Raw genomic sequence first — 26,834 nt, 5'->3', positions numbered from 1 at the left:
AGAATTGTTAACATCAAATCAGATATAAAGGAAGCTCACAGAACAAGCAGAATGAATAAAATCTACACCTTGGCCTATCATATCCAAATCACCAAAAATAAAACACAGAAATAAAGTTAAAAGGAGCTGAAGGAAAAGGCATTTTGCCTGTAGAAAGACACAGGTAAAAATAACATTGGACTTCTCTTCTGAAAACATTCAAACAAAAAGACAGTAAAGAAAACTATATAAGTTGAAGAGTTAAGAAAAAAATCTCCACAACCTATAATTCTATACCCAGTGAAAATTTTCTTTAAAATTGGAGGAAAATATTTTCTAAAATACAAAATTTGAAAGGAATTAATTATGACCTGTGGATTCTAAGAACTATTTTTAAAAATTTATCAAAAAGAAGAAAAGTGACATAGGCCAAACTTTAAATGTACATAAAAATAGATATCTGTTAGAGAGAAAAGCAACTGTATGTAAAACACAGACATTTGTTTTCATTATTTGACCTAAAACATAACAGAATCTTCAAAGTAATACAATCTGTTGAATAATCAGAGTTCATGGATAAACTAAATGAATGACAAGAATCCATAAGTAATAGAAGGACTATACTGGAAATGCTATTCTTTGCACTAATCATCTAACAGAACAATATTATATGAAAGTAGCCTTAGATTAGTTATACATGTTTAGTGTAAGCTCCACAGTTATCAGAAAAAAAATTTTAAAAGACACAGAAGTGAAAATCATAAAATGCTCAAATATAGAAGACATAGATTTAAAAGAAAACAAAAGCAAAAGCCGAAGCACAGGACATTTGTCATAGTTACTTTTCTATTGTGACAAAACACCAAGATCAAGAAGGCAACTTATGAAAGAAAGCATTTAATCTGGGGGGGCTCACAGTCCTAGAGGGTTAGAGTCCCTGACCTCCAAGGAAGGAAGCACAGCAGCAGGCATGCATGCTGCTGAAGCAGTAACTGAGAGCTTGCAGAAGTCACAAGCCACAAGCAGGAGACAGAGACACAGCACAAACTGGGAATGAGGTGAGGTTTGGAAACCTCAAAGTCGACCCCTTGTGACACAACTAACCCTTCCTAAAAACAGTTCCACAGTTGGGAACCAAGAATTCAAATATATAAGCCTATTAGGGCCATTCTCATTCAAATCGCCGTAACAGCAAATAGAAAAGTTACAGATATGGCTAATTTTAATAACAAAATTATATCAAAAGATGGTCAGAGGGGATTTAACAAACATTATGACCCAAACTTGCCTTAAGTATAAAGACAAAAATGGATTAAAAGAAAATAGAGCAATATACGTCATAGTAATATTAATAAAAATAAAGCTGCAATAATTTTATTGATCTTTATAAAAACAATTTTAATATTAAGGAAATGTAACAAAAACAAAGGATCATTGTCATAATGAAGTGGCCAATACTACAGCACATTAACAATAGCAATATGCACATACTTTAAGAATGTCAAAACATTTTAGTGAAATATGATGAATAGCAAGAAATAAAAAGAACCCTCTATTACAGTTGGAGACTTACAAAACCACTTCATTAGTAATTAATCGAAGTAACAAAGTAAGTTAAGAATTTGGTTGAAGTAAACTATCAATCATTTGGATGTAAATAATATACAAAGTACTAATACCTCAACCAACAATACCAGAATACACTCTTCTCAAGCTCATAAATTCATTCACCAAAATAAACCACATTCTAGGCCAAAAATAAATCATAACAAATTAAAAACAATATGTATCATATAAAGTTATGTTCTCAGATAACCAATAAAATTAAATTTAGATATAAATAACAAAATGATAGCAGGCAAACTTCAAAGATTGATTTAACCAATACATTTCTACCAGCACATAAGTAAAAAAAAATTCAAGAGAAATTTTTAGGTATTTTGAGCTAAATTGAAATAAAATAACAGGCTACAGATAAAGCTTAGTGGGTAGAGTGCTTATCCAGCATGGAGCTTGGGTTCTATCACCAGTACTGAAAAAACTGACTGGTGTGGCATACAACACAACTGTAGTCCCAACACTTGGGAGGTGGAGACAGGAAAAGTTCAAGCCCAGCCTTGGTTACACTGTGTATCAGAGGTCAGCCTATGCTACGTGACACCCTGTGTCAAAAACCCAAAACAAAACAAAAAATGGAATTTATAATTTATCATGATTTGTAAGACACAGAGAAATAATAAAGAGGAATTTATATAATTCAAAACATACATTATAGAAGATCTAATTTGGATGACATTCAAACTGATTATAATGTTTGTGAACCCAACACTAAAATAAAAAATGCTAGACTATATGGAGGTTAGGGAAACTAGCATATAATGGGGCCTACATTAGTAAAGATATTTGTCTCAGTTAGGGTTTACTATTGCTGAGAAGAGAAACCATGACCAGGGCAACTCTTATCAAGAAAACATTTAATCGTGGTGGCTCGCTTACAGTTTCAGAGGTTCAAGCCATTATGATCATGATTGGGAGCATGAGTGTACAGGCAGATATGGTGCTGGAACTGAGAATCCTACATCTTACAGGCAACAGGAAGTCGACTGTCATTAAGGGAAGCTTGAGAAAGAGGCCTCAAAGTCCAGCCCCACAGTGACATACTTTCTCCAAAAAGGTCATACCCCTAATAGTGCCACTCCCTCTGGGGGCTATTTTCTTTCAAACCACCACATTCCACTCCCTGGTCCCCAAAGACTTATAGCCATATCATAACACAAAAACTGCTTTCAGTCCAACTTCCAAAGTCCCCATAGTCTATTACCGTCTCAACAATGTTTAAAAGTCCAAAGCCTCTTCTGAGACATATGGCAATCTCTTAACTGTAGTCCCCTTGTAAAAATCAAAATCAAAATCAAAAGATCATGTACTTCCAATATACAATGGCACAGGATATATATTACCATTCCAAAACACAGGGAAGGGAGCATAATGAGGAAATGTTGGACCAAAGCTGAAGAGTCCAGAAATAGAATATAGAAATAAAGGATCTGGTCCAGGAATATAGAAATATGAAGTTGTAAGCCCGAACACATTTTGGGAGGAAATGGCAGCCACTGTTAACCTTTAACAAACACTATCTGCCTTAAGAGCAGACATCCTGGCAGCCATTGTGTACAGAGATAAACTTTTAACAATTGTCTCCTGCCTCCCAGCTTCCCAACTAGGCAGGGACTGCAGATAATGGTTAGTTTCTGTTACCGCTATGGGACTCTCTCCTTGTATTCCCTTAATTTTAAACTATCCCCCTATGTCACTCAACCTGCATTCTTTCAAGGACAGTGAAAAGTGGCTTTCACAAACATCCTAATTAACATTCTAATGTCCTATAACCAAAAGTTGTAAAACTTAAAATGTAATGTGACTTTAAGCCTGACCTCAAGGTTGTAAAAACTCTTTGACCTTCACTTGGTACTTGCTTTTACCATAAGAGGCCAAAGATCAGCCCCCATTGTCAGAATTCCAGAAGCCTGATATAAGGCTATGGTCACAGGTATAACTGATAAGCTTTGTGTGTCCCATTGAGATTTTTTTCTTTTTCAGGAATAAAGCTTGGTTCTGGTTTAATAGACTTTGGTGGTCTGTCTCCCATCATTGCACCACCCTGGACCCAATAAAGCAAGACTAAAAACCAGCTGGGCAAATTTCAAACTATGCATGCCAAAACGCTCTCCACATCTCCAATTCTATTCAGCTTTGTTGACTACTTTGTATTGGGCTGGTTTCACTTCCTATTAGCAGCTCTCCTCAGCAGCTATCCCATGACTGTGGCATCTCTAACATCTGGGGGTCTCTAAGGCAATTCAGGCTTCAACTTCACACAATTGCTCTCTACTAGGCCTTCATCTGGGTACACCCCTGACACATGCCTGGCCTCAGTGACTGTCCTTAAGTGGGGAGGCAACTTCTATAACCTGTTTCTTCTATCCTTAACTCTAAAGGCAGAACCACATGGCCAAAGCTGCCAACTTCTGCTGCTTACAGGGGCTGAAACTTGGCCCCCTTGTTTAATTATATCCCTATCAGCTTTCTACATTCCTTTACTGCCTAAGTTTGGTTGTCCTGAACTTGATCTTTAGACTAGACTGGCCTCAAACTAAGAGATCCACCAGTCTCTGCCTTCCCAGTGCTGGGATTAAAAAGGTGCATCACCACATCTGGCTGTAAACTTTTCTTTTTTTTTTCAATAAAGGCCTGTCAGCATACAGTTATGTAATTATCACTACTCGCCTTGTTAGTATTTTGTTTTTTGTTGTTGTTGTTGTTGTTGTATCTTATATTTTCTTTTCTTTTTAATTTATTTATTTATTAAAGATTTCTATCTCTTCCCCGCCACCGCCTCCCATTTCCCCCCTCCCCCACTTAGGTTCCCCCCCCCATCAGCCCGAAGAGCAATCAGGGTTCCCTGCCCTGTGGGAAATCCAAGGAACCCCCACCTCTATCCAGGTCTAGTAAGTTGAGCATCCAAACTGCCTAGGCTCCCACAAAGCCAGTACGTGCAGTAGGATCAGAAACCCATTGCCATTGTTCTTTAATTCCTTTCTACAAATTGGAAATATAGCCGGGTGGGATCTTGTCCTGAGGTCACCACTCCCTTTATTTCATTTCTTAATTTGTTATCATCTTGAACAAAGAACTTAGCTCCATTCCACTTTCTGGGGCTCATTTTCTCCACTAATATTTTTTCCTTGCTCAGCTTGTTCCTTTTCATTATATAACTTTATTAGAGTTAACACTAGTAACCACAAAACAGTCTATACTAAGTTGTTTTGAGATTTCCTCTTCCAACAGAATTAATCTAAACTCTTCACTTTATTTCAGGCAGACTCTTTGGAAAAGGACAAAATGTAGCCACTTCCTTCCACAAAATATCATAAGGATAATCTCTAGACAGCATACTAACATCCTTCGCTGAAACCTCTTCAGTGAGTCCTGGACAGTTCAAATAACTCTTAGCAATACTGTCTTCCATGCTTTTACTAGTATGGCCCACTAAGCAGTACTTAAAGCATCCCACTATTTTCATAACCCAAAGTACCAAAGTCTAAATTCCCCCAAACAAAAACATAGTCAGACCTATCAAAAAAAAAATATCCCATTCCTGGTACCAACTTCTGTCTTAGTCAGGGTTGACTATTGCTGTGACTACAGCCAACTCTTACAAAGAAAACATTTAACTGAGGGTGGCTTGCTGACAGTTTCAGAGGTTCAGTCCATTATGACCATGAAGGGGAGCATGGTAGCATGCTGGAGCAGAGAATGTTATATCTTGTAGGCAACAGGAAGTTGCCTATCACACTGAGGGAAGCTTGAAAAAAAGAGACCTCAAAGCCCACCTTCACAGTAACACACTTCCTCCAACAAGGCCACATCTCCTAATAGTACCACTCAATGTGGGGGGCCATTTTTTTCAAACCACCACAGTATTCATAAGTTAAAATATATAATCAGTTTTGAAGAAAAATAATGAGATGAAAAGGTATAGCAATCCATCTTTGCATATCAATAACAAAACAGCTAAGAAGGAAAACAATCATCATTTTTTAAATATTTGGAAGATTAATTGCTTTTAGAAACTGGAAAATATTATCTCAAATGGTCATTGCTACTACTACTATGCCCTAATACCCCAAATTATTCCTCATAAAATGAAAAGTTTCTTTCTCAAGTGACAGCTCATGCTGGTGAGAATGTGGAGCAAGGGGAACACTCCTCCATTGCTGGTGGGAGTATAAACTTGTACAACCACTATGGAAATTAAAATGGTAGTTCCTCAGAAAGTTGGGAATCTATCTACTGCAATAACCAGCTATACTACTTTTGGGTATATCCTCAAAGAACACTCCATCCAAACACAAGGACACTTGCTCAGTTATATTCATTGTGGCTTTATTCATAATACCTAGAAAATAGAAACAACCTAGATGTCCCTTAACAGAATGGATATATAAACTCATTTACACAATGGAGTACTACTCAGTGTTAAAATAATGACTTTGTGAAATCTGCAGGCAAATGCATGCAACTAGAAAAATCATCCTGGGGTAACTCAGATCCAGAAAACTAACACAGTATGTATTCACTTATAAGTGGATATTAGTCATTAAGTAAATGATAACCATCTATAATCCACAGACCAAGAGAGGTTAGGTAAAGAAGAGAGGTATAGGAGAGAAGCATGGATCTCCCTGGGAAGGGGAAATAGAACAGATTCTGAGGGTCAGCTGGGAGTGGGTGGGAATGGGAACAGGAGAAATCAGGTGTAGTGAGGGATGGAAGGAGAGGCTACTGGGAGAGATGACTGAAATTGGGGAGCATTTCAGGGTGAATAGATACCTATTACAGTGGAAACTTCCCGGAATCTATGAGGGTGACCCTAGTGAGGATTCCAAGTAATGGGATATGGAGTACTAACTGATCATATTTTATAGCCAGGCAAGGTTTCCAGTGGTGGAAATTGTTACATTTGGTTGAGTTGTTGGCCAGGAGGTCCCAAGAATATCTCTAAACAACCCAGCCTGATGCTAGGACAGAAGGTCACCGTCTGAACATTGACAGTGTGTGTGTGTTTCGGGGAGGTCATTGCTGAGGACAACTTCCACTAAGCTCACAGAATATTGTACTGACTACTCTTATGCAATTTGAAATAAAAACTAAGGGTACCTTAAAGAAGAAAACCTTAATTGAGAAAATGTCACCATGAGATCCAGCTGTAAGGCATTTTCTCAAATAATGATCAATGGGGATGGTCTCAGCCCATGGTGGGTGGTATCATCCCTGGGCTGGTGGTCCTGGGTTCTATAAGAAAGCAGGCTGAGAAAGCCAAGGGAAGCAAGCCAGTAAGAGGTACCCCTCCATGGACTCTGCATGAACTCCTACCTCCAGATTCCTGCCCTGCTTGAGCTTGTGTACTAAATTCCTTCAGTGATAAGCAGTAATGTGAAATTGTAAGCCAAATAAACCCTTTCCTCCCTAATTTGCTTTTTGGTCTTGGTGTTTCATTGCAGCAATAGAAACCCTAATGAACACAAATTCAGAGATGTCGAGCTGGTGGGGGCTTGCAGCCTTCACCCATACATTCTAGTCTCAAGTGTGAAAAGGTACTGTACAGAGTATGGAAGGAGAAACCTGGACATCAACCCACTCACAAAACCCTCCACCTACAATCTGTCCTGCTTGTAAGATGTGCTGGGGCAATGGTGGCACAGAACATGTGGGGGTAGCCAATGTCTGCTATAACTTGAGGCCCATGTCATGAGAGGAACCTCATGCCCTACACCGCCTGGATGGCCAGGAACCGGAAACTGGATAGCCCAGAAAAGGTAGAACCAAACACAACTGAAAAAAGTCAATGAAATGATTCCTAATTATATTCTCCTATACTCATAGATGGGTACCTTGTACAGTCATCCCTCTGAAAACAGAGACCCACAACCAGACATTATGCAGAAAGAGTCTAAATTAGAGATCTCCTTTGGGTCCCTCCCCTTGGACATCAGGAACCCAATGGGGGGGGGACTTTATGAGTCATAGGGAATGGACGACACCAGGAGAACATGGCCCACTGAATCAACTAAGCAGGGCTCAAATGGGTTCACAATCAGAGAACTTGCATGAGTCTGCACTAGGTCCTCTGTGTGTATAAGGTGGGAGTCTCTGACTCTTGACTGCTCTTGGAACTCTCTTCCTCCTACTGGGGTGCCTTGTCCAGTCTCGATAAGAGGACTTTTGCGTAGTCTTTTTGTATCTTGTTTTGTTTTGTCTAGCTATCTTCCATCTCTTGGAGACCTACTCTTCTCTGAAGAGGAAAATGAAGGGGAGTTGCCCTGGGTTAAAGGGGAGGTGGAGGGGTGCTAGAAGTTGAGGGAAGTGAAACTGGTTGGGAGGTATTCTACAAAAGAAGAGTCTGTTTTCAATTTTTTAAAAAGTTAAGAAAAAGAGAAATGTTTTCTATATGCTATTTTCTAGAGGCACTCATCATAATTTCCACCAATCTCTTCCTTTTTCAGATCTACTAGGAACCAAACATCCTCTTAAAAGAGTTTGTCTGTACATTCTTGTTGACTTCTAGTTAATATGCAAGAATTTGGAACAGGGCCAGGCAGTGGTGGCGCACGCCTTTAATCCCAGCACTCGGGAGGAAGAGGCAGGTGGATCTCTGTGAGTTCGAGGCCAGCCTCGTCTACAAGAGCTAGTTCCAGGACAGGAACCAAAAAAAAGCTATGGAGAAACCCTGTCTCAAAAATCAAAAAAAAAAAGAAAAGAAAAGAAAAAAAAGAATTTGGAACAGCAATTTCCATTCTATGAGTTCTATTTTTGAGTGAAGATCCAAATATTAGCATTCTAAAAATATTTTAATCTACAACTATGTTAGTTTAGCTAGATTTCACACCTTGATATTGACCTGTCACCAAGCAACAGAAATCTGTATTTTTGAAGGACTGGTATACACTAAAAATAAATCCTAATGTAAATGTCATTACTGGAGACTCTTCCTTATAGCTAGACTAATTAGTCATGTTCTAACCTGCCCTCTTCAATTCTCAAGAAAGTCCACAAAACCATCTGCCTTTTACTTGTTAACAAGGTACTTGCATTCAGCTAATGAAGAAATAAAGGCCAATTCACTAATTTCGCCTTGCATAAGAGCTTAGAATCAGTTTTGTCCTTAATAATTTGTATGTAAAAGATAATCCACCAACCAACACTGCTAAAATGAACATAAAAGTGAAAAAATTCAACATTATCTAACAAATTAATCGCTAATATAGCCCTCTATTCAGCTTAAACAAATACAGTGAAGTATGGACTCATGATCTGTTACATAATAGCCTGATTTAAGAACACACTTATTTCAGGAATGGGTCAGATTGAGTGTGAGGGTCCTCAACAGAGCTCACAGCTGAGAAAGAAGAACTGAAAATAAAGAGTTAGGTTATGGTTTTACTTTTATCTTTTCAATTACTTACTTTACTGTTTCCTCTGTATAGAACGTAAGTTCTGCCCTCTGTTTGTTTCTTTCGTAATCAACTTAATTTGTAATCTCTCTACTATCATCTCTTTACTTCTCCAACATCTTCCTGCCTCCTGAGCTTGCCCCACAATTTGCAGCACTGAATGTACTGCTCTCTATCTAGTTCTGCTAGCATTTCAACATGTCCAAAAGTAAAATTGTCACTCTACAAACAAGATTTGACTTACTACCTACTTCTGTTGAAAGCATTATCATTCTTGCATTCCTAACATCACCTTTGAATTTTACTATTTCACTCCTAATAACCAATCTGTTGCCATGTCTTAATTATATCGTACAATATCTCTGGCATCTTTCCCTTCCACAATCACTTTTCTACCATGACTTCTGTACAGTACAGTCTGCTGTTACTTGTTACCCAGACTATTACACTGGTCTCATAACTAGTTGATAAATATTTGCCATATGAAGACATGAATGGATGGATGGTATGTATCCTCAGAGTAAATCTTTTATTACCTTATTCCATCTTCTAAAATAGAGTCAGATTAACTTCTTAAAGCATACTTCTAACCATATTAATATAGTACTCAAAAGTGAAGTTCTTATTTTGCACATTATAAATTACTTGCTTTATAGTAAAGGGATTTCATATTAGGAAATCATATTATTTCTCTAAGCTCACTTCTGCCGAAGTATCATCCTTTCAATGGAGCCAAGATAGGCTATGCACTTCTGCACACATACTATATGTTCTCACTAGGCCACTGTTCAAATTATCTCTACTTATCTAACAATCTGACTTATACAGGACTGTAAAGGATGTCATTTCTTCTGTAAGATCTTTCCTGGCTCCTCACCATGGTGGTTCCCCCCATCTTTCCTCTAAAATACCACAACACTTGAATAGCACTTCTTTGAATCCTTTATGACCCATCATGTCTTACAATAATAAAACAAAATTTACCTTACTCCTGTATGATTTAAGGAAGAAATTTGCTTTATCTACATTCTCATTTACATTTGAATACCTATACACTGGTTTCTCTTCAGAATGTATGAATATTTTACCTTTCACATTTGAATACCAACAGTGAACAACCAAAAATAGTATTTTGTATATGTTCTCAAATACTTCAGGGCAGGGGACAAAATTAACAAATAAAAGAACACATGCATTTAAAACTTAAAGGGGTCTGTATACTGAAAGCATTCAGTTTTTGTGGCTCTTATTTTTTTTCATTTATGCTTTCTTACAACCAATATTTCTGCATCTCATATACTTGTTTTACGAGTGAATTCCATTAAGATAACACAGACTTTTGATTCAGAAAAAAATCTCCTAGTATCATACAATTTCTGCTCAATGAATGAAACAATTATGTAAAATAAGCAAAGTCCCAAAAGTTGGCCATGTTCCACTGACAGTAATTTACTTGCTAGAAAAAGTTACAGTATCTTTTAACAAAGCATATTCTTACCTTTGCACCACCTAAAAATCCCAGGGAGATGGCAACTCTGGCTCGTAGATCTGGCCTGTCTTTGGGCCACACATAAGAAAGCATTGCTTTAATAATTTTCCTAGTATCAACATCTTTTAACTGTGGAAAGAGAGAAAACAAAGCAGTAAGCAGGAAGTAATGCCACTTTTCCTATATATATTATAACAAAATTATTATAATATATTCATTCATTCATAATTTTGGTTATCTGTGTGTGTGTATTAGTGCATGCAAGGAAAAGCATGTATATGGAGGTCAGAAGACAATTTTCAAGAATCAGTTCTTTAGTTCTACCAGGTGGGCCCCTGGAATTGAACTCAGGTCCCTGGGTTTGGCTGTAAGTGTCTTTATCAACCAAGCTCTCACTAGCCACAGTCAAACTTTAATCTTGTAGAATTATATAAATATCTAAAAAATGAATGAAAACATTACAGACATATTTTCCATTCTGAATCTAAGGATGACCCCAACTAGAACTCATAGTAAAAGCAGATATGTAGACTGAACTGGCCATCTCCTAATTCCAGGCAAGACTTCCAAGTGGAGGGAGTGGGAAACCAACTCAGCTACATAACCTTCAACCTATAGTCTGCCATGTCAATGGGATATACTGGGGTAAGAGTGGCCTAGAGATTGAAGGAGTGGCCAACCAATGACTAGTTGAGTCTAAAACCCATGTCAGGAGAGTAAGCATACCCCTGACACTGACTCAAGTGCCAGGATCCACAGGCTGGATGACCCAGAGACCTAAAATAGAACCAAACTGGAGAAAATGTCAATACACTGAAGCCTAATGATATTTTGCTATACACATATACTAGTGCCTAGCCCAATTGTCATCAGAGAGGCTTCATCCAGCAACTGATGGAAACAGATGCAGACCCACATCCAAACATTAGGTGTAGGTCAGGGAATCTTGCTGAAAAGGGGGAGGGGGAGAAAGGATTGTAGAAGCCAGAGGGTTCAAGGACACTACAAGAAAACTCACAAGGTCAACTAACCTGGGCACACAGTGGCTCATAGAGACTGGATCGACAACCAGGGAACCTGTATAGGACCATTCTGGGAACTCTGCATTTATGTTATAGTTGTGTGGCTTGGTCCTCTTGTGGGGCTCCTAACAGTGGGAACAGGGGCTGTCTCTGACTCTTTTACTGGCTTTTGGGACCTAACTCCTCATACGGGGTCAACTTGTATAACCTTAATATATGGGGAGGTGCTTAGTCTCACTGCAACTTGACATGCCTTGCTTTTTTTTGATATCCATGGGAGGCCTGTTCTTTCCTGAACAGAAATGGAGAAAGGAAAGAGTGGATTGGCAAGTATGAACAGAGGGGGTTGGGGCTGGGAGACTGGGAAGAGAGGAAGGAGGGGAAACTGTGGCTGGGACATAAAATAAATAAATGAAGAAATTTATTTAAAAAAATTTGGAGAGAAAAGAAGCAAGTTCAACTGCTTTTTCAATGTCACTCATTTCTTTTTTGTTCCCATTTGAATTATCGATGTTTCTTTTTAAACAGATTTTTATTGAGCTCTACATATTGCTCTGCTCCTATCCCTGCCTCTCTCCTACCCTTAATCCCTCTGTCAATTTACTTAGGAGATCGTGCCTTTTTCTACTACCCATGTAGATTTGAAAGACAACATCTCATTTCTGAACTAGGGATATAGCTCAGTTGGTTGAGTTCTTGCCTAACATGAAGAGATCCCAGATCTGATTTCTATCACCACATGAAACTAGGCACAGTGGACCATGTCTATAATTCCAATTCCAGCACTCAAGATGTGATGGAAGGAAGATCAGAAACTCAAAGTCATCCTTGACTATAAAGAAAGTTCAAGCTTGCACCCCAGCACAAAAACACATATCTTATAATCATTTTTCTTCATCTTGTCACTTTCATCTATTGTCATCTGCATACTGCTAAAAGAGTCATTCAGTAGTGACATGGAAACATAGGGCATACATATTTTTAAACTAATACTCAATAAAATATAGAAAAACCAATTCCAAGAACACATCCAAATAAAATCATTCACCATGATCAAGTCAGCTTCATCCCAGAGATGCAGGGATAGTTCAACATAAAAAAATCTATCAATGCAATCCACCAGATAAATACACTGGGGAAAAAACATATGATCATCTCATTCGATGCTGAAAAAGCATTCAACAAGATCCAACAACCCTTCATGATAAAGGTCTTGGAGAGATCAGGGATACAAGGAACATACCTAAACACAATAAAAGCAATATACAGCAAGCTGACAGCCAACATCAAATTAAATGGAGAGAAACTCATAGCAATTCCACTAAAATCACAAACAAGACAAGACTATCCACTCTCTCCATATCTCTTCAACATAGTTCGTGTTTTTTTTTTTTTTTGATTTTTCGAGACAAGGTTTCTCCATAGCTTTTTGGTTCCTGTCCTGGAACTAGCTCTTGTAGACCAGGCTGGCCTTGAACTCACAGAGATCCGCCTGCCTCTGCCTCCCGAGTGCTGGGATTAAAGGCGTGCGCCACCACCTTTCAACATAGTTCTTGAAGTTCTGGCTAGAGTAAAAAGCCAACAAAAGGAGATCATGAGGAATCAAATTGGAAAGGAAGAAATAAAACTTTTGCTATTTGCAGATGATATGATAAATTCTACTAGGGAACTTCTACAGCTGATAAATACATTCAGTGATATGGCAGGATACAAGATCAACTAAAAAAAATCAGTAGCCCTCCTATATGCAAATGATAAAGAAGCTGAGAAAGAAATCAGAGAAGCATCACCTTTCACAATAGCAAAAATAGCATAAAGTATCTTGGGGTAACACTAACCAAGGAAGTGAAATGGTGTAGGAGGTCCTTCTGTTTATGTGTTGCTTTTATTGGTTGAATAAAGAAACTGCTTTGGCCTAGTTGATAGGACAGAACTTAGGTAGGCGGAGTAGACAGAAATGAATGCTGGGAAGAAGGACAGAGTGGCAGATCTCTGGTCTGAGACAGATGCTGGTTAGAATATTGCAGGTAAGCCACAGCCACATGGCGATACACAGATTAACAGAAATGGGTTAAATTAAGATGTAAGAATTAGCCAATAAGAAGTTAGAGCTAATGGGCCAGGCAGTGTTTAAATGAATACAGTTTCTGTGTGATTATTTTGGGTGTAAAATAGCTGGGCAGTCAGGACGACGAGCAGCCGGCTCTTCCTGCAACAGTGAAAGACCCATTTGACAAGAACTTTAAGTCTTTGAAGAAAGAAATTGAAGAAGATACCAGACAATGGAAAGATCTCCCATGCTCTTGGACAGGTAGAACCAACACAATAAAAATGGCAATCCTACCAAAAGCAATTTATACATTCAGAATCCCCATCAAAATCCCAACATGATTCTTCGCAGACCTTGAAAGAACAATAATCAACTTCATATGGAAAAATGATAAACCCAGGATAGCTGAAACAATCCTGTACAGTAAAGAAACGTCCAGAGGCATCACCATCCCTGACATCAAGCTCTATTACAGAGCTACAGTAATGAAAACAGCTTGGTGTTGGCATAAAAACAGACAGGTTGACAAATGGAATCGAATTGAAAAAACGGATATTAATCCACACACCTATAAACACTTGATTTTTGAAAAAGAAGCTAAAATTATACAATGGAAAAAAGAAAGTATTTTCAACAAATGGTGCTGACATAACTGGATGTCAACATGTAGAAGAATGAAAATAGGCCCATATCTATCATCATGCACAAAACTCAAGTCCAAATGGATTAAAGACCACACTGAACCTGAAAGAGGAGAAAGTGAGAAGTAGCTTTCAATGCATGGGCACAGGAGACACTTCCTAAGTATAACCCTAGTAGCACAGACACTGAAAGCAACAATAAATAAACGAAAATTCCTGAAACTGAGAAGCTTCTGTAAAGCAAAGGACACAGTCAATAAGACAAAAAGGCAGCCTACTAAATGGGAAAAGATCTTCACCAATCACATATCAGAGAATTGTAAGAACCGAATTAACATTTGTGTGTGTGTGTGTGTGTGTGTGTGTGTGTGTATGTGTGTGTGTGTGGTAGGCCCAGGTGTATGTATGGATGTCTGTGCTTGTACACCAATGTATGGAGACCAGAAGCAGCTGTCTAAATCTACCCCTAACTGCCTTATTCCTTTGAGGTAAACCTGAAATTTACATTTTTTTTTCTGCAAGGTTGGCAGTTAATGTTATCCAGCAACCCTCTTGTTTCTTTTTCTATAGCACTGGGAGATGAAAAAGCAGGCCACACTCAGGTCTTCATGGTTGTAGATCAAGTGTTCTTGACCACTAAGCAATCTCTCCAGTCCCCCAAACATACTTTCTGAAACCAAAATAGGAGATCATACATAATAATTTTCTAAAATTACTATATTATTATAGTTGGTGAAACAATCCCCACTCAAAAATAAAATAATAGCTCAATGTCTAGAAAAGAAAAAAGATGTTCTTTACTGGTAGGGGTATACAGCACTAAATATATTATTAGTGGGGAAAATGCTGAAATTATATATCTGGAAAGCAATTTCATATCTAACACAAGCTTTTAAAATAATTCTCTCCTCTGTGCCCCAAAATCCACTTCTGAGAACTTCTGCTAAAAATAATCTGAACACTGTGTTCCAAGTTGAATCTATTTTACCTGAAAACTCTCTTGAATCTGTCAAATTCTTTCCATTTCCAATCACTAATACAATCCTAGTTATCATTCTTAGGAAAACAAAACAAAACAAAAAACCACTGCAGTAGCCTCCTAACTTTTTTTCCTGTATTCATTCTATTCCCTATCTAGGAAATTCACTCAATAATCAAACATCGCTTTAGTTTAAAACCCTTAAGCAATATCCTATCATTCTTCGACTAAAGAACAAAGTCTATAACATAGAGTGAGTATAAGGCTCTGCTTGGCCTGACATATAGCCATGTATTATACTATCATTATATCATTATTTTCAGTGTTCAATAGGTACTGGCTGACTTTTAGTTCCCTAAACATGTCTTTGTATGTATATGTAAGCTATGTTCTCTGTGTCTATGAAAAAAAAAGCACCTTAAAATAATATAATCCTATCCCTTCCCCCAAGTCTTTAAACCTGTTAAACCATCTTCAGCAACACAGAAGCATTTATTCAATGAAGTTACCTCTAACATTAATCAAAATCCTTTTTCTGTTTTCTCTTATAGATCATGGTTCCTTCCTTTAGAGTTTCTACTTCAGTCAGAAACTAAATATAAAGCAAGATGGCCTATCAGGTAAAGACACCTGTCACCAAGCCTAATGAAGTGGGTTTGATCCCTGGAATCCACACAGTTAAAAGAGAATCACCAACTTCTGCAAGGTGTCCTCTGATCTTCACAGAGGCACTATGGTGTTCACCATGCTCAAACAAATAAACACAGAAACAAACAGTTAAAAAGTCATGCTTGGTTATATAGAGTCTGTGGCAAGTGTAGGATACATGAAATCCAGTAAGAAAGGAAGGAGGAAGGGGGGATGGATGGGAGGGAGGGAGGAAAGGAGGGAGGATAGGAGTTAAGTAGGAAAGGAATAAACATAAAAAGACAGAAAGAAAAAAGAGAGATGGAAAGAAGGGGGAAGAAACTGTGTGTGTGTTCCAACAAGATCACACCTCCTAATCTTGTGACTCTCTTTGGAGGCCATTTTCTTTTCAACTACCACAAATATCAAGTCTTTTCTCAAATGAATAATTTAAATATAAATGTGTTATGTGAGTACAGGTCTATACATATGATAGTAGGAGAATTTCTTGGTGAAAGGAAAAGAGCCAGTAAGAGAGGGAATAGAAGTTCAAATAGAACAAGTACAAGCCACCTACAGTGGTATAAATATATGAAAATCTTATAATGAAACCTATTATTTTGTATGCTGAGAAAAAATGAAATTTTAATTAAAAAAGGAAACATTACACCAGAGTGAACTAAAATTTTAAAAATACTGAATAAAGAAACAAAAATTTAGCTATATCAATGTTTAGCTATATGCCTGGGCCGTTTCGATAGAAACAAAATTAAAAACCCAAGATCTGTCTCTGGGTTTTTATTATTCATGTTATATCTGGCATCCAACACTTGGGGTGCAAATTCATGAAAAAGCCATTTGTTGTGGTTTTACAGCCACAGGCAGAGGCCAGAGCTACATGTAGCTGGAATCACTATCCTACCAGGTAGGTTTTTCATTTTTCTTTCCTGGTGGGCTCTCCCTGAACCCCCTTCTTGGGCTGCTGCCAAACTAGCTAGCTGCCTTGAAATCCAGTCAGGCTTGTACTGTTCTATGCAGCAGCAATAAGCCTCACATCATTACCAGCATCCTAGGCAGATTTGGTAAGACAATTGGGAGTTCTTAAAGGAAGGCATTATTTAAAAGGGAGAGGTTTTTTCCCACTAATAAATAGGGAAAACCATTACAAAGGAGGGATTTGAGTCTCTGCATAATAATATGCTACACAGTTTGAAAATGGAATGATTAAATGAGAGTATAACTAATTTAGATGGGATTTATGTAATGTCAATTGTAAACAGTGTCAGCATTATCATTTTTGTTTTATCATTAAAAATATTGGTTAATCTGTGTGCTAAGATGCAGGCTCTAGAAAAACTTAACAAAACAGATCATAGAGACATTCAAATTCAGAGAGACGAATTTAAATGGAGAACCAATTTCAGCATTGCATTACAAGAATAGTGAAGAACAGCCTAAGGTTTTCAAACAACCAACCTTAAGATATCCAGTGACCTTGTAGGAATTGCCAAATGCTAGAGGTCTCATAAGAGCTGAATTGACTCCTGTGCCAATGTTATATTTAAGGAGATTCAAGGAAGCAATAGTCTCTTCTGGCATGCATTCATCTTTTGTGAAGCAAATGTTAAACTCACAGTCAGTTTGTAATAGAATTATCCCTAAAGACTGGATAGACTTGGTCAAAGCTGTTTTAGAGCCTGGTCCACAATTACAGTGAAGTAGCTAGTTCAGAAGAGGTTAAGACTATTGAACAATGGAGCAAAACTAAAGGTATGGATATCTCCCAAGATCATATTCTTAGAGGAGATTATGCTACTATAGAAAAGCAATCCTTATATGATGGTCTTTACCATGCAGCAGCTTTGAATGCTTGGGCCAAATATGAAGAAGTAGGAAAGAAGAATGAATCATTTACTGAGGTCATACAGGGCCTCAAAGAAACATTCATGAATTTCTTACCAAGATTGACATCAGCAGTAAATAGAATGATACCAAATTCAGAAACTAGAAAAATAATAATTAAATCTCTGGCTTTTGAAAATTCTAGTTATCAATGCAAAAGGATAATTAGGTAATTAAAGGCAAGGTTAGCACCTTTGGAGGAATAGATCCACGATACAATTAATAATGAATCTGATGACCATGATGATACTTGGAAAGGAAAGGTAATTTCCAGAGGGTTGAAGAAAAACTGAAATAGCAAGTATTTCAATTCTAGCAAAGTCACCTTGGATTTTAAACAGGGTGTTCCTAGAAACAATGTTTTTCCCCCTAAACATAATTCACTCAGAATGCCACCTCCCTTCTGGATTATGCAGAAGATGTTGCAAAGGCAAGTAGACATTGGACTAATAAAGGTAGATCAACAAGGGATATTCAAGGTAATCCTTTGCCATTGGGAAACTACATGAGGGGGTCTCTTGGAGATCCCTATGGCAAATCTGGTTCAGTTGTATTCTTCTATCATAGAAGAAACTTCTTCCCAGATCAATTAAAGAACATAATGCCTATTATAAGAAACCACACTGCTTTGGGTAATAGAACAGCTATAGAACAGAAAAGAGAAGAAAAAATTCAGGAGAAATCATAAAGCAAGTATCTTGGCAAACTTCTATAAATGAACAAAGACCAAGATTAAAAATATGAATAAATGAGATTGTCACTGAAGATGTGGTAGACACAGGTACAGATATAACAATAATTTCCTAAGAATCTTGGCATCCAAATTGACCTCTTCAGAATGTAAATGTTGAGCTTTTAGGGACTGGAACTATCTCAGGTAAAGCAGAGCATGAGATGAGTTGAATGCATAGGGCTACAACGACAGAGAGGAATATTAAAACCATATGTGGCTAACATAGCAATGAACTTGTGGGAACATGATTTGTTACAGCAATGGAATACTCAGATTAACATTCTCCCAATATAGAAATATACTATAAAATAATGCATGTTTCTGGGAAAAATATTACAAGATATTATAAATAACAGTCACCAATCATTCAATTTGTACAAGAACAGAGTACAATAGCTGCTGACTTCCAAAGGCACCAATAGCCCTACCTTTAAAAAGGTTGAGAGATTAACCTGTATGGGTTAAGCAATGGCTTTTAACAACAGAGAAACTGCAGGCTTTAGAACAGCTGGGATAAAACCTGATGAACTGATCAATTTAAACAAAACTTTAGATGGTGACAAGGACTTAAATAGTCCTAGGAAATTATCAGCTGAAGCTTAAAAGAATTGGCTTTGATTGAAGAGAAATTACATAAGGTATATGTGGATCAGGTGGATCTGAATCTTAACTGCATTCTGGTTATATTACCCTCCAAACATTCCCCTACAGGAATTTTAATCACATGGATGATATTATCTTGGAATGATCTTTTTACCACATAAACCAAGTGAAAAATTAAAACCTAATGTGGAAAAGATCTCTGAGTTAATTCTAAAAGGAAAATTAAGACTTCGTCAATTAGCAGGAATATAACAAGCAGAAATTGTAGTACCTTTTAATATTGATGAAAGTGAACAATTATGGGCAGAAAGTGAACCCTACCAAAGAGCTTGTAGTAATTTTTTGGAAGAGATTAACCACAACTATCCCAAAAGCAAGAGAATTCAACTCATAAAGAGAACTAACTGGATCCTTTCTCACATTGTACAGGACACACCAATAACTGGATCCCCTACATTCTATACTGATGCAAATAAATCAGGAAAGGCAGGTTACAAATCAGAAAATTTAAGTGGACCAAAGCCCTTAATCATTCTGTCCAAAAGTCAAGATTATATGCTTCCTCTTTGTTTAGCTAGTGACTGTGTCTCTGCCTTTCCTCTTCCCAGAATTCTCTTAGTCTGGTTGCCCCAACCATACTTCCTGCCAACATAAGTGACAAATCTTTACAGTGGACAGAAGCATTATCCCACAGCACATAACACATCATATATATATATATATATATATATATATATATATATATATATATAACAATTCCACATGGGTCTGTCAGGTCCTCTCGCACAAGGTAATACAGAAATTGATCAATTATTGATTGGAAATGTGCTGAACGTCTCATTCATAAATATCATGTCAATAGCAAAGGTTTTAAAAAAAGACTTTTCCATTACTGTTGGAGGCCCAAAGAGGCCAAAGGTCAGAGAGTTTGGGACTTGTTTTTAGTTCATTCAAGGTTATTGTGCTTCTAATTGGAACAAAGGTCCCAACTCGTTGTACCTCAGAGTTCTGCTCTATCAAGGCTATTGTCAACAGGTGTGGCTAGTTGCCAGCCCTCATGCTCATGAAATAGGGAAATACCTAAAACAAAAGTCTAAGGATCCAACTAAGTTCCAGTTCTCTTTATGGAAAAAACTTGGGATTCAAACCAGGGAGTGGTTTGCCTACAGAGTGTTTGGTCTAGGGTGTGAGTCAAGGGAGTGAGCCAAGGGCTTGAGCAATGTGCGCCATGACTTTCAATTTGTATGTTAATGAAGTCTTTTGTTTAATTCCTACATTATTGGGGTCAGGGGTGTATTAACCAGTTGAAAATTAACACGGGTGAAAAATTCCCTCCCTATACTATCCTACATGTTTCTGCAGTTTATTATTTTCATTTGCATCTTTGTATTCTTTACTATATTTCTAAATTCCCATGCCTCCACTCTGGAAGAGGGTATTTTTATCGAGGCTGGCCCCCAAACATATCACATGACAACAAGCACGGAAATTATAAGGAGATGTCCTACTTGTTCTTTATACAGCCAACACCACTACCTGCAGGAGGTAACCCAAAGGGTACTCAAAGGAATGAAATCTGGCAAGTGGATATGCTCCATTTTATAGAACTTGGAAAAGTAAAATATGTGCACCATACCATTGGTACCTCCTACTCAGGTTTTCAATGGGCAACTGTTCGGAGTTAGAAAAAGACAGATTCTATAAGAACACATATGCTAGAAATTACGGCCATTATGGGTATACTTGTGCAAATAAAGACAGATAATGTTCTAGCATATTTCCCTAAGAAAATTGAACAGTTTTTTTTTGCTTATTATAATATAAACCACATTACAGGTATAAAACATAATCTTACAGGTCAGGAAGTTATAGAAAGATCAAATTGAACTTTAAAGGATATGTTATATAAACAGGAAGGAATGATAAAGACCCCCCAGAAATGACTGCATAATGCTTTATCAACTTTGAATTTTCTAAATGCTAATGAGAAAGGAAAAACAACTGTACAGAAACACTGGATAGTAGAAAAAACTATCAGCCAATATACTTTAAAGATGTACTGACCTCAAAATGGAAACATTGGGGAAGGGATTTAGCTTTTGTTTCCACAGGAGAAGAAAAGCTATGGATACCATCAAAATTGATAAAGATTCGATTTGAACAAGAGACATCTCTTAATTAGAAGATATTATAGTTCATCAAACAGCACAGCCATTTAATGTAAACTAACTCATAAAACTAACAAATGTTTTTCAATTGATGAGATATAACTTGCTAAAGATAATCTCCCAAAAATTAGGGTTGGAAAACGTATTTTCTTTTCAGGAGAATAAAGATATCCAGCTATGAAAATCTGAAGACCACTGGACAAATGAGACATCTGAAAAAAAGAACAAATCATCCAGAAATATGTCTCGAGAAAATTGACTTATTGGTATATCACATTTCCAACAGGATAAAATTTCATAAATTTTCCCAACTGTTTGTTTTTGCTGATCTCTATAGACATATAATGCAAATGCTCTATTTTATATTTCCAGTACAATCAAAAATTAAAGCTGGCTTTGTAGTGTGACTATCTTCTTCTCCAAACCCAAGCATGTTTATTAAAGTGAAATTCAAAATCTCTGTCTCATGTCAGAAGAGCCACCTGATATGGGGGTAGAAGAAAAACAAAAATTAAGGACTATTTTATTGCTACTAACCTCATAATCCTTTGGTTTTATACTGACTCTTTAACAGCTTTTCGTAAGGTATAAAATTAATAAGATTAATATATATATAAAATTATAAAATTATATATATTAAACTTTTAGTCATGATATTAATGTTCATATAGAGTACTACCTAATTCTAGAAAAAGGTTTCATCTACACTTCTGTACATGATTTTGGGTTTGAGTCTCTATCAGTTTTATGCAGTGAACCATGAGCATGCCTAACTGGGACTTTTGAAGTCTCTAAAAGAATGGGGCCCGACAATGATGATTCCTCCAGGACTATGAAAACACCACTAAGCTAAAAAAACACATATAAAGACCGGCTTTGAACTACAAACTGCTCAGAACAATTTCAAGGTGGCTAGCTGAGATGATGCAGCCTCACAGACAACATAGACTACTCCAGCCAGAACTTGAAATAAGCCCTGCATTTTCCCATTATACAGAGACTGGACAACTGACACAGCTACCTCTCCCAGGACTAGACAATTAACCTAAATCTTTCTTTTCAAGATCCCCTAAAGATCCCCCAGACAACAGGAAGTAAATTTAAAAAAATGATGCCCACATTCCCAAGAGGTAGGGTGGGTGGTCTTTGGTCTTTCATTGGCTTATGGATATTTGTCATTGTTTAGGGTGATTGGATACAAGTTGTCATTGGTAATGGCCAGGAAAAAAAACTAAACAAAGGGAATTAGATCCAAGGTTCTTGTTTTGAAAAGAAAAAATGTAGGATATAGATATTTTAAGATAAAAAGGTAGATAATTGGATCTACTTTTAAAAAGCAACTACTAGTTTTAAATGTTTTGTATTGGATTGGATTTTTGTATATTGCATACAAATTTTGTATATCAATACAAATTTGAGATTAATTTTGATAGACTATACCGTACATACATTTCTACTCTTGTTCAAGGTACCTATACAATTCATTTAACAATGTAATGCAAATTTCTAGTTGGTGAAAATTATTATTATCAACTGTTTAGGCTATTAAGAATATTTATGATATTAAGGAAATGCAGGTTAGTAGTTAATCACCTATTATAATTGAACCTGTAGTCATATTAAGTATGTTATCAAGGTCAAACGAAGATATATTTTAGATACACAGGTCATCTTCAAACACTTCAGAGACCTATATAATATGATATTTAAGATGATTATATATCATAGGTTCTTTTTTTATGACAGTGAGACATGTCTACTCTTGCAACACCAATTTACTTCAGAGAAAAAAATGGGCATCCAAGAAACTCCACATGGAGTTTACTTTCTTTGTGGCAAAAAGTAAGCCACTGGGCAAGAAAATGCCCTTGCCTCAACTGCTGACAGTATATTGCCCTAACTGGACAAGCAGAACAGAAAAAGAAAGTGACTGCCAAACACTGTTACAATATCCTGCTTCACAGAAAAGTCTCTCAGATATGCTAGTCCTATAGGCTGAAGATGACCAATGTTGGAGAGGAATTTTGGGCCAGGCAGCCAGCTGTTTCGGTCATTTTTTTACATTTTTTGGAAGTTGCTTACTTGCACTTCCTTCTTACTCAGTTAAAATATTATTTCCTTCTTAGGTCTCTGAGGGATTTGAAGACTAGATAGTTACAGTTTTCCTTATTTATCAGATGCAGAAAGCACGTTATGATAGAAAGTAAATTAGGTGCAAAATGCTGGATTCACCAAGATAGGATCGATATGGAATATTTTCTCTGAATTTGCTAAATGCAAATGGCCTAGACACTGTTGATGTATTTACTATAGTTATATATTGTATATAGTTATTGTACTTATTGTATATAGTTTTCCTATGTTAGTTATAGCTTTCTATTTATTTTAGACAAGTAAGGGAAAATATAGTGGCATATTAATTATGTTTTAATAAATAAAGCTTGCCTGAAGGGTAGAGTGCAAAGCAGCCATACTAGTAGGCCATACATGCCAGGCAGTGGTGGCACATACCTTTAATCCCAGGTCTTGGGAGAAAGAGGCAGACAGATCTCCATGAATTTAAGGCCACCCTAGGTTACACAAGATTGATTCTGTCTAAAATAGAAACAGAGCTCCCACAAAGGTCATCCCAGTACTTGGGATCACAACACTTTAATCCCAGCAGTAGGGAGCTGGAGACAGAAGTGTTATGGCTGGACAGAGAGAGGAATATAAAGGGGAAGAGACGAGAACTCAGGGGAGTGTAGAGTCTGAGGATTTGTGGAGACAGGTCTCTCTAGTGGTTGCCTGCTTTCTTTTTCTGATCTTCAGCTTGAACCCCAATATCTGTCTCTGGATTTTTATTATTCATGCTATATAATAACATAAACACATTAATAATAGTAGTTCAAATGTAGAGAATAGCTGATAAATTTTTATATTCTTTTTACTTGTTTATATTAATTCATATATAATAAGAAAAAATTAATTTCAAAAAGAGAAAAGTTATACAATTTAAAGTAAATCTGTACAGCAATGAGTGGGCAGAAGCTAACATACAACAAACCCAGGGTACTTTTATATCACAAACACAGGGTACTTTTATATTATGATTAACCTCATAAAGCTCAGCAAACTACTTGTGTTTTAGACAGTTAATTGTGCAAAGAGTAACAGACATAAAACTGCTCATAGTATACAAAAATAGAAGAACTGCCATCCTGAGCTGTTTCAAATCCTTAATATGGCAAAAAAAGGTCTAGTTCCCATGTTTTATTTTATACATGCACACATACTCATAACTGGTAAGGCATTTTAAAACAGAATGAGGCAGTGATTTTAAAATTCGCTTTTTCCAATCAAACGTTCACAAAATAAATATAATTTAATGCATTATAACACAAACTGGGGCATTTCAACTACTTTTCCATTTCACAAATTTTGTCTGCCTTATTTTTCTTGATGGAGTAATGGAAAAAGGGTCCTGTTTCCACATATCTTTAGAAACATTCCCTCCTGTCAAAACCTTCTACAACACACCCCAAAATTTTTTTCAATAAGGACACAGAGAAGTTACGGCTAAGAGCAGGAAAATTATTCTAGAAGGCTTAATAGTGCATAAAATGTCACCACTTCATTTAACAAAATGGGTTCTGAAGTTGTGTAATCATGCATTATGAGTCCATTAAGCTGTAAAGGACATGACTTCAGTTAGAGTTTAGATAAACTAGAAAGTTTGAAAAATGTCTTTTTTAAAAAGTAGAGACCAAATCAAAATAAGCATTTTAGAGCCTGAGAAACAGTTTAAAAAAAATTTAAAACAACATATTCCTGCTGCACCACAGAAAATAAATTTCGGGATCTTCATATAGATCCTAAAAGATAATATACCACGTTCCAAAAGCACCCATTATTTCACATTAGACAACCAGTAGTACTCCTGAAAAATAAATGGGTTTTATCTACAGCAAGAAAAAAGATCAGTAACTTGAGACTAATTTATCACCTTTATATCAACTATGCATTGTCACCCCAACTCAGCTGAGTATAAGTGGATAATGCCAATAACAGCATACATACCCTTTTAACATCACATTCTTAAAGAAATGTTTGGAAATGTAATTATTAAGATGATGATGATAAATTGGTCTTTGAAAAAATGTGAGATGGTGCTTGCCACTAAGTCTGACACCTGAGTTCAATCCCAGGAACCTATATGGTGAAAGGAGAGAAATGACGCCACAAGTGGTCCTTTGACTTTCACATATCCCGTGGGACACAGACACACAGACATACATACATACATACATACAGACAGACAGACACACATACACACACTAACAAAGGGATTTTTTAAAAGATGAAAAAATATTTATTCATTCATTTTTTTTACATACCAATCCCAGTTCCCCCTCCTTCTCCTCCCACCCCAAGGAAAAGAGTCTACGGCCATATCACCCTGAATGTCCCTAAACTTGTCTGATCTCAGAAGGTAAGCAGAGTTGGGCCTGGTTAGTACTTGGATGGGAGAATATGAAAAAGAAATCAAGTAAAAATTAAAGGAAATGAAAGGGTAGATGTTGCTGAAGTAACTGATGCTATTCTAACAGTTTTTCTTTTAGAATTCCTTATACATATAAGCAAGAACCATAAAATTCATTTTCTAAAATAACGTTCACAATGGAATTTAGAAGCAGTATTTTAAAACATAATATTTGACGTAGAAGCAGGAGAATCAGGAGTTGTAGACTAGCCTAGGTATCCTACCGAGACTCCATCTAAAAAATAAAAAATCAAAACAAAAAGTACTGATGACCCTAACATGAGAGCAATAGCTTAAGTGTTATAGAAATGTATTTTAAAAGGTTATGAAAGTAGGAGTGCATCTGCTTTCCTCCACCACTAAGAGACTGCATCCAATGTGGCCTTCTTCCTGTAGCTAGATAGCCTCAAATTTAAAACATGGAAATGATTCTTAAGCCTCATTACATTGCAAAACTAGTGCTGAGTCTTAACAGGCACTTAGAAGCTGCTTTTACTTTAAAAAAGGAAAAAAGCAAAAAAAAAGTGTTGAATCTTCATGTGGGCCCATAGGATAACTGAAAACAGGATGAAAGTTAGGTAATCCTACAATCATTTTATGTCTCCTGCACCTTGTCTCTGACTCCTAAGACTTTGTCAGCTCATCCTCCTTCAAAGTTGAAGACACACACATTAGATTCATTGTCCTAAACCTATAGTAACCTTGGATTAAGAAAGAATAATGCTTGAAACAGACCATTCCACAGCCTCATATGAGGGTAATTGTCCATAAAGGTGAGGCTGTACCCTGAAATAAAACAATCATTTAAGGAGAACCAGATGAATCACTTTAAGTAATGATATTAGTAACAACTTCTTCAGACAATCTTGTAGATCCAGAATTGAGACAATGATCAATCAAATCAAACTCAAACAAGGACCAACTCATTATGCATACTTCTTGCTTTTCATTGCAATTCTTCCTCTAGTCAAACTTAAAGCTTCTGTCGGTATCCTGAATATACTGCTTCTGCTCCCAAAGTATTCATTAAACCTCTTTTCACTACTTTTCCCCATTAAAGCTCATTAGGATATGTAGCCACAGCTAGATAACTGAGATTGTTGGA

At 36.8% G+C, this 26,834-nt stretch overlaps 1 protein-coding gene across 1 annotated transcript in view; it reads right to left on the bottom strand.

Annotated features, from left to right (window-relative positions):
* The window catches only part of LOC121442859 (ATP-binding cassette sub-family B member 7, mitochondrial-like), a 92,989-nt gene that overhangs the window by 46,311 nt on the left and 19,844 nt on the right, over nucleotides 1-26,834 (bottom strand). Inside the window, exon 4 of the mRNA XM_041644511.1 lies at nucleotides 10,492-10,611. Within this exon, the coding sequence (XP_041500445.1) occupies nucleotides 10,492-10,611 (120 nt within the window). The remainder of the gene's footprint in view (nucleotides 1-10,491; nucleotides 10,612-26,834) is intronic.

This window comes from Microtus oregoni, unplaced genomic scaffold (genome assembly GCF_018167655.1).
Source record: "Microtus oregoni isolate MIOR12 unplaced genomic scaffold, Mior012 000097F_ref0000449, whole genome shotgun sequence".
NCBI classification, from domain to species: Eukaryota; Metazoa; Chordata; class Mammalia; order Rodentia; family Cricetidae; genus Microtus; species Microtus oregoni.
This window is presented reverse-complemented; position numbering and strand designations above follow the sequence as displayed.